Source organism: Pseudonaja textilis, chromosome 7, assembly GCF_049901715.1.
Source record: "Pseudonaja textilis isolate UNSWEBS1 chromosome 7, rPseTex1.2, whole genome shotgun sequence".
In the NCBI taxonomy this organism is placed as follows: Eukaryota; Metazoa; Chordata; class Lepidosauria; order Squamata; family Elapidae; genus Pseudonaja; species Pseudonaja textilis.
In genome coordinates, this window is record NC_141996.1 from 55,857,494 (window position 1) to 55,870,582 (window position 13,089).

At 35.1% G+C, this 13,089-nt stretch overlaps 1 protein-coding gene across 8 annotated transcripts in view; it reads right to left on the reverse strand.

Annotated features, from left to right (window-relative positions):
• KDM6A (lysine demethylase 6A) overlaps window positions 1-13,089 on the reverse strand; it is a 223,006-nt gene that overhangs the window by 112,737 nt on the left and 97,180 nt on the right. For all 8 annotated transcript variants that reach the window (XM_026713584.2, XM_026713582.2, XM_087937691.1 and 5 more), the window contains exons 7-8: window positions 4,325-4,379; window positions 762-796 (exon numbers count right to left, since the gene is read on the reverse strand). In XM_026713584.2, coding sequence (XP_026569369.1) covers window positions 762-796; window positions 4,325-4,379 — 90 coding nt within the window. The remainder of the gene's footprint in view (window positions 1-761; window positions 797-4,324; window positions 4,380-13,089) is intronic.

Genomic DNA, 13,089 nt, shown 5'->3' on the forward strand with positions numbered 1-13,089 from the left:
TGAGACAGTATTTGCTTTGTGAGCACGGAGACAGCAAGGAGCCTGGGCATGGTTTTTAGCTCAACTGTTCTGTACTAAAGCTATTTGCTGCTGTGAAACTCCTCTCCTCTGGTTGTGTTTTGCATTTGGAACAGATTTCTTTCAGGTGGGGAGGGGGAGTAGAACTCCTTAGCATCAGAGTGTATTAATAATAATATACGAAATACTAATGCTCTGATAGTCATATATATATATATATATATATATTCTTAAGTTTTATATATATATATATGTATGTATGTATGTATGTTAGTATCATTGATCAGATCAATAAAGACATACGTGACAATATTCTCTGAAAATGCACATTTTGTACTTGTCATTTGAATGCATTCTAATTTTGTATCTTCCTATGTTACATAGTGTACTTAATGTACATTTTGATTGTTCAATAAATAAATTCCTTTGGAAATACAAAGTAGCCAGTAACAAATAACAAAAAAAAAGTTTTCATAAATTCTTAAAAATAGCCCAGTTTGAATATATTTGTTTCTGGTTTACAAAAATATAAAGAATAAATAGTTTGACCTGTTACAATTAAAAATACAAATTAAGTTGTAACTATTTTTAAAAAGAAAAAAAATGTATCATCTTATTGGTTTGTTTCCTGGAACTACTGTAATTTTTTGAATTAAGGTGGAAGAACATGATTACAAAATATAGCTCCATTGACATAGCTCCAAATTATTATATTTAATATTCAAAAAGTATTACATGCTTACCTGGGTTTCATATAAATGGGCAACATGAAACCGAACTGTGAAAGAATGGAAATAAAAATATTAGGAATAGCACATTCAAGGTAAGCACTGCATATATGTATAACTTTATATGTTATTGCTGGTTATTCGGGGAAGAAAAGGACATATACGGAAGCAGAGAAAATGTTTTGTCCTTCCAGAAAAAGATATGTGAAAAGAATCATCTTTACACACAACAGCTGCAACAAATTGGAGTTGCGCATGCATATAAAGAAAATAGGTAGGTCTGGGGAATTATTTATTTACTTACATACTGTGCCTTGGCAAGATTTTCAGAATATATATTTTTTAATTAGGGCAAAGGAAATAGCCTGCAAATGGGTTCTATTTCAATTCAGCTTAAATATACTTGAATAGCTTTTTGGGCTTCAAAGAAAACATCTATTTCTTCCGTTCTCCAAAATATCAATTTTATACAGTGACATTTACTGATTTCAGGAACAAAGTATTTTTGAATTCCTAATCATTCAATGCAGTGGTGGATTCAATTTTTTTTTACTACCGGTTCTGTAGGCATGGCTTGATGGGCGTGGCAGAGGAAGGATACTTTAAAATCTCCAGTCAGAGGTGGTATTTGCCAGTTCTCCAAACTACTCAAAATTTCTGCTACCGGTTCTCCAGAACTGGTCAGAACCTGCTGAATACCACCTCTGATTCAATGAATATTCAAGGCAATTTACAATAAACATAAATAAACAGCTATATGTAGCAAGAAATTAAACATACATTTGGGAAGACATCAAGAGCCTTTGCACCCCAGGTTATTGTTTCTCAAGTGACCCTTAATTCAAATAACAACTCCTTCATGATAGAAACTTATTTTGATACAAGCTTCATCCTAAAAATAATTAATTAAACAACTTTGGTTTGTCTATCTTCTTACTGTAAAAGAAGAGACTATATTTTCACTATCTGAAGTGTTTGAATAAGATGCTCAGCAAGGTAAAGTGAGGCTTTCTGACATATTTTTTTAATAGTGTTATAATTTAGCCTAACCATGTAAGGGGAAAATATTAATTTAATTCATATCACAGACAACTACTTTGTGTTTCAGGTATCACTCATATTAATAAATTACAATGTTTTTTCCTTAAAAAAATCATCTTCAAGAATTTTAATGAAGGAAATTGGTTTTTTCCATAATTTAACCCGACTACATTGCTGGCAGTTCCACAGTTTTTATCTTAAGCAAGAATTTTGTGACACTTAAGAGGACTATGGAATATGCATGAGTTTGCCAACGTGATGACACCAGTATAAGCCACCATATCTGAAACATCTGCAGAAATATTGTTTCTTTTCCAATAATATATTTTAAATGCTCTGAAAAAAACATGGAACTAATCATAAATAGAATAGTAAACAGGCATGGATGTGAAGAAATGCAATATAATTCAAGATATTAATTACAGGATGAGTTCATTTCTTTATATATATTTATATACCACCTCAATCAAAAGACTTTTCTGACAACTTCCACAACATCAAAAATTAATTAAAACAGCCACAGTACAATTAATTTTTTTAAATAAAAAATAAACTGATATAATAAATAATCCAATAAATCAGTAAGTAACAAAAAGACGGGGAAAAATAAAGTGGTTCATGAATTTAATTGGAGTGGTTTTTGGATTTTAATATCCTTCTAAAATTCATCAGGGAGTCTAACAACTTAGGAAAATATGGCAGAAAAAAGTGCCTCCTGGTTTGAGTTCCCAGAAGAGTAAGCCCACCAGTATTAAGAAATTAAGCCAAATCATTCAAAGAACTGATGAGTTTTGAAAGACTGGAGAAAATTATGTATTGCATTATGTAAGTTCTGGGAAACGTTTAAAAGGGGTGAGTGGAGTTATTTAAGGAAGCACGAACATTGAAAGCAACTCAGAATACACGATCAAAAAGCATGAACAGTAAGAGGTCAGTGCTACAGAAAGAAAAGCTAATAGAACATTTATGCTGGATACAGGGAATAAATTGGAAATTCAACTTAAGTGTTGGAATTAGGCGAATGAAATAAAGCTTTTAGAATATAATGTATTAGCCAAGTATGATTGGACACACAAGGAATTTGTCTCCAGTACATACCTTCTCAGTGTACATACAAACAATAAAGTAATATAATCATAGAATACCAATAGGAGAAGCTAATATGAAAGATGAGAGGGTTAATAGTCATACAGCCCCACTAAATGGGTAAATATCCTTAGACAAAAGACAGTACTATGGGAATTAGGTGTTCAGCAGAGTGATTGCAGGAGGGAAAAAACGGTCTTTGTGTCTAGTTGTTTTGGCATGCAATGCCCTATAGCAGCATTCTGAGTTAAAACAGTTTATGTCCAGGATGTGAGGGGTGTGTGTAGACATTTTCTCAGCCCTCTGTCTTGTGTGATACACAGGTCCTTAAGGGATGGTAGGCTGGTTGCAATGATTTTTTTCTGCAGTCCTAACTATTGGTTGAAGGTTGCTGTATCAAGCCAGATGTATAGATGACAGACTCAATAATTCCTCTGTAGAAGTTCCTTGGGCAATATGAGTTTTCTGAATTGACGCTTAAATAAAAGCTTTACAGCTTACAGTCCCATTTAGCAGCAAAGTTAACCTAGTAAATTTAAGACTTGTTTTTCTCAGTTTAATCAAGTAATGGCAAACCTATGCCCTGTGTCACAAATGATATACCAGCATCCCCCTCCATTCTTGCTGGATTTTCTGTCATTGCAGAAGCCACACAAGAATGTGGTGTGCTTTCATGCAGTCTCTGAAAGGCTGCAGCCTCAAAAAGTATAAAAGAATGAAGCAGGTTTTCTTGCTGCTTTTAGAGACCATCTTCTGAAGTTACTTCCAGAGTGAAGGCCTCATGTAACTTGGAGCTCAGATTTTTCACATTTTTCAAAGAGGGACCTGGAGCTCTGGCAGAATGTTTACTTGTATTGCATCAGGTGATCATTTCAAACAATAATGAATACTTGGGAAATGTGAACTGGAGACTTGCTGTCTTTGTTCCCTTTTCCAAGCTCTTAACAAAATATTGTTTTTTCTATGTATAATTGAAAGTGAGATTCACTATGGCTAAATGACTGGCACCATTCTAAATCAAGTAGTGATATGAAAGACACTCAAGGTAGCATCCTTTCAACTATCTTTCTTTACAGCCATACCCTACCTCAGTTACTTATAGATAAACGGTGAAACTAGTTTAATAAAGAATGCTTTTTTATTGTTATTATTATACCAGTGTCTGAGTTTATTTCTCATTATAAGGAAAAGGCAAAATTAAACAATGACCATTCATGAGAAATTGTTCAAAAGAATTATTTGTAATATATTGGTCCAACATTTATCAAGAAGCTAATTACAAGATTTCTCTGTAAATGTAAAATACTAATGTACATATTTTAATGCCAATTACAAGGTGCTATATGAAATGTAAATCATCATACTAACCATAGAAATTAATTATAAAGATATAATACAGGGCATAAAACGATTACAGTAAATACAACTGAAGAAATACTTAAAATACTTACTTTCAGCATTGGACAAAGTGCAAGGATTGCAGTCAATCAAAGCTAACTGAAAATGCTGCAAAAGGAAAAAATAATTAATATTTCTCCTAATGAAAACTAATAATTTTTGAAAAAAACTTAGAAATATTTGAAACAAATTTTCATTCTTATAACTCAAGGAATGAAAATCTTTTGATAATTATGACCATTAACATACAGTTAAATAATAGTGAATGGAAAACCAATTAAATTTCTAAAAATATCAACAATTGCAAAAAAATCTAATTTGTACACAAGCAATTGATAATGGTACTGATATAAAAAAAATGATAATTTTGTAAATATTCTATCAAACACATGAAGCATAATCACAGAAGTATTTTTAAATAAATCAAAGTTCATTAATGATCAATATAATCAAATAAAAAATCAAATTAGATATTGTAAATAGTATATTAATTGGACCATAAAACCTGTTGTAGCAATTTAAATGAACTTATATATAAAAACAAACTGGGTGTATACATATGCACTCCCACAAACAAATCTTACAAAAATAATATTGATTATCCTTAAGTTGTTTGCTCTTTTAAAAAATACAGGAACCATAAAACGGTAATGTACTCTGAAATGTTTCTCTTATATCTCCTGAAGTATATATTTATGAAAACTCTACTGCAAAGAAAATATCACCAAACATTTTTTCATAATAATATTTATGTTCATTTGCACTTTTGTAACAGAGTATTTTCTCAACACTTGCCAACATCAGAAGATGCAGATATAGAACTAAAAATAATTTAGCAATATATTATATAGCTACTTCTAATTATAAATATACATCCATGAAAACGTATAAATTCTGAACAATCCAGTACATCTAACAAATTGCCAAAGTTTGTTCTGAGAAGTATTTTTTTTTTAAATGAAAAACATGTAGAACAAAGCTCTTTTATCTCCAAATGTCTATAGAGATTCTCAGTCGTCCAGGTCATGGTTGTCCCAAAAGTACTTTTTCCAAAGGCAACTGGACTTTGTTTTCCCCTGAAGATGTTTTGCTTCTCATCCAAGAAATTTCTTCAGTTCTAACTGAATGGTGGAGAATGGAAGGATTTATATTCATTGCAGTCATGTGATCCTTAGCATTCTCTCTGAGAGTCATTGAGGCCACATCTGTACCCACCAGGTCACCTAAATTGTGCAAATGGGTGTGGAACTTTCAGTGGTTCCAAGAAGGTTCCATGCCCATTTGCATATTCAGGTGACCATGAGGGCACAGATAATCGTCCAAGTTGCCTCAACGACTCTCAGAGAGATGACTGCAAGGAATATAAATCCTTCCATTCTCCACCATTCAATCAGAAGAACTTCTTAGATGAGAAGCAAAATATCTTCAAGGAAAAACAAAGAAAAAGTATCTTTGGATTTACCCCCAAATAAGCTATTTATTATCTTCGCCACCATAACTATCAATTAATCACATTAAATAGCCAGCTCTAAACCTCTGCACCAAACCAACATTAGTAAATATCTGCATCTCACACAAATATTGTAGTACTGAAGCTAGGTATTACTGTATGAAATAGTTTAATATGCAGGAGAAGCCAGATAACCATATCTTTCAAGGCAGAAATCCATCTAAAGAAATCCAAATCAGAAGAGGATTGTCTAAAAATAATTAATAAAAGTTTGAAATAAAAATGACAGATATAATCTTTGCAAATAATTAAAAGTATAGTATTTGGTAACTATCCATAATTAACTTAATTATATATAAACAACAGTTTTCTCTATCACTACATATTGAAAACTAGAATTGTCTAGTTTTGTCGGTATTTCTACAATGTTATTTTATCATGCCTCACAACTGCCAAGTCAAAATAACACAACACTAGAACCAGTTTAAAAAAAAAAATCAAAGGAAAATATCGGGTTTTTTTAGACAGTGAATATTGTGATGTGATGGAATTGGAAGTTTATATAACAGGTCATTCAAAAAGTCAAGATTAAATATTTAATAATTTTTACATGTGTTTACCATAGCTAGAAAATCATACCTACCATAAGTTCAAATCTCTGAGAAGGATAGTTTATAATCTATGAATGAACTCTGATCCTAGGAGCTGGCTTTTGTTCATATACTTAGGGCATAGAAAGGCCTGCATAATCAAAGTCATGTCAAACAGGCAGAAATATATCTGACAAGCAAGGTTAAAAATGAGGCTGCAATGTGTACTCTAAATCAACTCATTTGTTTGTGCTCTAGAACTCTTCAAAATCAGAATCTATTCTTTTAAACAAAGGAGGTTGAGCTGTAAGCAATTTCTTCCACTGTAGGCTCCACAATCAAAACAGAGGAATCAACAGTATAAGCAGAACAAACACAAAGCAGTTCATCTGCATAAAATAAATACAGAAGGTCTGGTCTAAGATCACAAGCTTAGATCAATTATTTTCCTACATGGCAATATCCTATGCCTAAAAAAGTAATATTGTATTAAAATATTGAGACGTCAAGTTATTTCAATCCAGGTTGTTAAAGGTTCTTTAGAAAATTCTAATAAAAGTTACTGGAATGAAAAAAGTTTCTAGATTGTTCTATTTTTGACTCTGTACTCTTCAACTTTTCATTTACCTGCTTGTCTTTATAATTCTCTTTAACAGTCTCCACTCAAAACTGCTTTTTAATTTTCTTATCCTGGCTTTTATACTTCTGTCAATAGAAGAAACATTGAGCTGCAGTGGTGTAGTGGTTAGAATGCTGTACTGCAGGCTACTTCTGCTGACTGCTGGCTGCCAGCAGTTTGGCAGTTCGAGACTCACTGGCTCAAGGTTGACTCAGCCTTCTATCCTTCCAAGGTGGGTAAAATGAGGACCCAGATTGTTGGGGGCAATATGCTGACTCTGTAAACCACTTAGAGGGGGCAGTAAAGCACTGTGAAGCAGTATATAAGTCTAAGTGCCATTGCTATTGCTTAGATCATAAATCACTCAGTTTGCCTGCTAAAAGTAATTATGCAACTGGATAATTACATCCTCACTCTAGTGCGATACTCTGTGTAGTCTTTAAATGCACAAGAATATTTTCTACCAAGTCCAAAGAGTTTTATGCCACTCAGCAATAATCAGACCTTATGTTGGGTATATGGATACACCAACCAGGTTTGGGTTGAATAAATATGTAAACCTAGGATTAAGTGTCTATGTAGCTTTAAGCACACGAAACTGCAATGTCATTGTGGGTGCGGTTGCAGGCAGTAATAAAGGTAGGAAGGGAAACGTAATAGACGCTTCTTCTGGATGCACCTGGTTCTGTTCCTGGTCTGCTGCCTGCTGTTTTGGAACGTCTGCTTGCTTTTGGAGGCTACTGTGCCAGATACCATTTCAACTGAACACAAGGACTGTTTGCCTGGTGAGCTGTGGATTCAGCGTTTGTCTTAGAGAGAAAGGTATCGGGATGAGAAGATTAACAAGCAGATAAGGACATTGTATTTACTGTTAATGGACTTGATAACTGGATGGATATACTGGATAATGATATATGGACTGAATGACACTTCTTAATCTCTGTGTGTATTAAATAACTATTTTAAAACCACAAACAGTGTTTTTGTCTCCAGTGTGTGTATACTCTTGGGCCCACTCTCTCTCTCATTTGCCTGCCTGGCTTGACTGCTGCTGCATACTCTGCTTGGGGGTTTATCCCCAAACACTAACACCTTATCAGTACTATTCTGAATTATTTTTCAATAATAAAAAAATTGACAGCGAGGAGGGAAAGTTGTGGTGTATGTTTATAATTCAGATATGCACAGGAGCAAGGTAACCCTTGACTAAAGCGCTGATTTGGAATTGAAACTTCTGTCTCTAAGCAATGTGGTTGTATTTACTGTTTTGTTGTTGTCATTAAGTAAATATGACTTTCTTTCACTGACTTTGCTTGTTGATAGCCCTCTAGGAAAGTTGCAAATGGTGATCAAGTGACTGGGATTCTGCCAACTGTCATAAATACATGTAGATTGCCAAATGCCCAAATTTTGATCACGAGACTGTTTTGACGTTGCAATGATCATAAATGCAAGAACTGGAAATGCCACTTTTTTCAGCACTGTTGTAACTTAAAATAGTTGCAAGCCAAGAACCACTAAGGACTAATTCTCAGTATTACACTGCAAAGATATCACAGATAGGTTAAGTTCAGTCAGAATCCAAGGCTGTGTTTTAATAAGCAGCAAAGAATTTTGTTTACTTTTAAAATATTTTATTAACTGCATATTCAATATTCTTTTAATAGGATTTTTAAAAGGATTTTCAGTAATCAAGTATTCAAAAATTAATCAAGGCAATTTTTGTGAATATATTTTTTTATTGTTCACATATAAATATATTGAATACAGTGTAATTGGCTGTGGCATACCAATTGCCATAAAACAGAAGTAAAAACAAAATAATATACAAGTGAAACTCGAAAAATTAGAATATCATGCAAAAGTTCATTTACTTCAGTAATGCAACTTAAAAGGTGAAAGTAATATATGAGATAGACTCATTACATGCAAAGCAAGATAGTTCAAGCCGTAATGAGCTGTAAGCCATAATCATCTCAATTATGACAAATCATGGCTTGAACTACCTTGCTTTGCATATAATGAGTCTATCTCATATATTCATCTTTTAAGTTGCATTACTGAAATAAATGAACTTTTGCACGATATTCTAATTTTTCGAGTTTCACCCGTATATGCAAATTTATATATACAAATATTTGTACAAAAATTTCTGACCATCACATAGTATGTCAACTCCTCTATCATTCTAATACTTACATTCTTCTATTAATAATACAAATAGTGTATCTTTCCAAGTTCTCCTCACCTGATTCTTTCATCTTCCAACTTCTACCTCGTGTTTCTAACCATTGATAAAATCTATTCCATATTAAATAGTATTCTGTATCTCCTTTTTCTTTTATTTTTAGTTTTAGTCTGTCCATTTCCGCAGTCTTCCTTATCGTCTCATGCTCTAACAGAGTGTTTTCCTTCTTCCACTGCTGCACATATACAATTCTTGCTGCAGTCAAAACATGTAATATTAAATATATTGTCCCCTTTGTCATAATCCTCTAATGTGATACCTAGTAAAAACAATTCTGGTTTGAAATCTATATGTTGTTTGGCCATTCTTTCTAGTAATGTATGTATTTGAGTCCAAAATTTCCTTGCCTTTATATAGGTCCACCACATGTGGTAATATATGTACCAGGTGATTGTTTACATTTCCAACAGGTTATGGACATATTTTTATACATTTTAGCTAATCTTGCCGGGGGCAGATACCACCTATAGAACATTTTATAGAAATTTTCCTTATAGGATATGGCCATTGTCAGTTTCAGATTTCTCTCCCAGAGCTTTTTCCATTTATCCAAATCTATACTATATCCAAAATTTTTGACCCATACTATCATCGCCTCTTTTACTTGTTCTTCCATTTTATAATAATTAATTGTATAACATCTTTGTCAAATTGTTATCTGTCCCCATTAATATGTTGTTGATTCTCTATAAAAACCCCATGTTTCACATCTTTCACATAACGCGATTATATCTGCAAATATGTCCACCACTCTAGTTTCACCCCTTGGTTTTTTAATTCTAATCTAGTCTTCAGTTCACCATTCTCATTTAATGTATTTTTATAAGAAACAATTTTTCCATATTTATAGCAATTGGATGTATCAGTGCTTCTAGAGTGGAGCCAGACTGGTGTTTTCATGTAGTTTTGTTGCTTAATTTTTCCCCACACTGATAACAATGTGCTCCTTACAAAATGCCTTCGGAAATATTGGTGTGCCATATTTCTCCCGTATCAAAGAAATGCATGCCACCCTAGTTGAAGGTTGTGACCCTCCAGTACCAATAGTTTTCTATGTCTCAAGTTATCCACTCTTTCATCCACGTAAGTACAGCTGTTTGGTGGTTTAATTCCTAGTCTGGTAGTCCAAAGCCTCCATTCCCTTTTGACTCTTGCAGTACTACTTTTATTCTCATTTTTTTCCCTTGCCAAATAAATTTTGACGCTATTTTATTCAATTCATCATAATATTTTTTCTCTAATTTTATTGGTGTTGTTTGGAATAAGAAAAGCATCTTCAGCAATATATTCTACCCATCACAGAAAGCTGCAGGATTTTCCATCTCTCTAAATCCAACTTAATTTGATGAATTAATTTTGTATAGTTGTCCTCTTTGATTGTTGTACATCTTGCTGATAGGTAGATTCCTAAGTATTTCACTTTTTTCACTATTGGATACCCATTTCCTTTAATTCATCCCTATGTTTGTTTGTGAGGTTTTTAGCTATCATTTTGGTTTTTTCCTTATTTATCTTTAATCCTGCAACCTCTCTGTACTCCTCTAATTTCTCTGAGTCTTGTGCCTGATTCTAATGGCTCCTCTAAAGTTTAATTTGCTCATCTTGCCTGATGTTTCTAGTTAGTACTTCCAGAGTTAAGATAAATAACAATGGAGATAATCGACAGCTGTGCCTTGTACTTTTCTTATTGAAAAATCTTCAGTTACCTCACCATTTACGATCACTTTAGCTTTGTATATATTGCCTTGAACATGTTTTAAAAAGGCCAGGAATGCTTTACAAGTTGACATTTATTTCCAAAGTCCATATATCTTAGTTGATATAGCATGAATTTCCAGTTCACATTATCAAACACCTTTTGAGCATCTAGGAACAACAATGCCAATTGCTTTTCATTATGTGCTTCGTGATATTCCAATGTATCTAATTACTCTCATATTATTCTTATCTGTCTTTTAGGTAGAAAACCATTTTAATCAGGGTATATGAACTCCTTCAAGAATCTCTTTAGTCTTTCTGCTACTATTGAGGCAAATATTTTAGTCGGTATTCACTAGTTATTGGTCTATAGTTCTTTATTTTCATTAAATCTGAATCCTCTTTTTATCAAGGTGATGCTAGCTTCCCCCCATTATGGTGGTATCTTCAAATAAAACTGCATTGTATCCCTTTAATAATGATTGGCCCAGGATATCTTGTAGCTCTTTGTATATTTCTTCCGGTAGCCCATCTAGGCCTAGTGTCTTGTTGTTTGTTTTTGGATGTTTTTTGATTGCCTCTGCTAGTTCTGTCGTAGTTATTTTTTCATTCAGCCCAGATTTCATTGTTTCTGGCACTTTAAGTAAATTGACTTTTCCTAGATATTGTAGTATTTTCTCCTCAGAATATTCCACATAATCATATAGTTTCCTATAAAAGTCCTGGATAATATTCTTTTTTTCGTCAATTTGATAACATAAGAGTTCCATATTTAGCTTGCAATTTAATTATCCATTTTTTCTGTTTCTCCTTTTTCAATTTATAAGTTACCCATCTTTCTGGTTTATCTGCATTCTAAAAAAAGTTTTGTTTCGTTCTTTTTATATGTTGCGACAGTTCTTTTTCAAGAATATTCAATTTATGTTTAGTTAATTCAGTGGTGGTATTCAAATTTTTTCTCTACTGGTTCTGTGGGCGTAGCTTGAGGGGGCTCATGTGACTGAGTGGGCATGTCCAACTTGATGTCACTCATGCCCAGGCAGTCACATGACCCTACCACCAAGCCATGCCCACAGAACCAGGTAGGAAAAAATTTGAATTTCTACCTATCTACCTATTTTCTGCCTAGGCCTGGCCTAATCCTGCATGCTGCCAGCTCTCCTTTCACCAGTCGGATGTGCCGCCCCATTTCCCCTCCTTCAAAGGCCCCAGTCTTTAATCTCCCTACTTCCTCCCCCCACAACCACCTCTTTCGTCATCCCACGGCCCTGACCTTACCTTCCTCCCATGGTTGGCTGCCAGGGAAGGCAAGCCAGGGCTGAACCACCACCACTGGGCTCCCCACCAGTCTGCATCTTGCCTCCCTTGTCGCAAGATGCCTGCAGCTGCCATGTGGTTTTTTTTGGTGTGGCTGAAGTCCAGCTGCACACACCCCCCCCCAAAAAAAAACCCACATGGCAGCTGCAGGCTTCTTGCAGTAAAAATTACTGACCTCCAGCTCTGCTCTACTTCTCCAATGCACCGCCACCACCTCCCTGTTCTATGAGCTGGCCACGCAGGCGCATCCCATTGCCTGCTGTGCCACTCCGCTCAGACTTGCCCGGGCTTGCCTTCACTGGCAGCCAGCTGTGGGAGGAAGGTAAGGTCGCAGCCACGGAACAACGAAAGAAGTGGTCACGGGGGAGGTAGTGAGGAGATTAAGGGCCGGGGCATCTGAAGGTGGGGAAACAGGGCGACGCATCGCGCTTAAGGGAGAGCAGGCAGTGAGTGGGCAGTGGCTCTGGGGAAAGGCCGGAGCCGGGGAATAGCACATTCCCCGACCCAGCTGAGGCAGGCGGCAACTACAGGGTTTTGGGAAATGGCACATCCCTGGGGCCCTGGCCCCTGACCCAAGTTGAAGATTGAGCAGGTGGCATGCATTGTTTACATTTGGTGAGCTGAGTCAAGTGGATATCGGTGAGGCAACTATCTGGGCTGCATGGCAAAGGCAACTTATATAGGGTGGGGGTGGGTGGAGTGAGTGTCAAGTGGCTAGAAGGGGTGAGTGAGTGGCAATCGAGCAGGGGGCATGGCCAGCCAAAAGTCATTACCACTTCAGTGACTCAGGCCAAACTGCTGCTACTGGTTCGCCTGAACCAATGTGAACTGGCTGAATATCACCATCCATTTGCTGTTTTAGGTTTATTTATTGTGGTTCCTTTTGTAACTCTGCT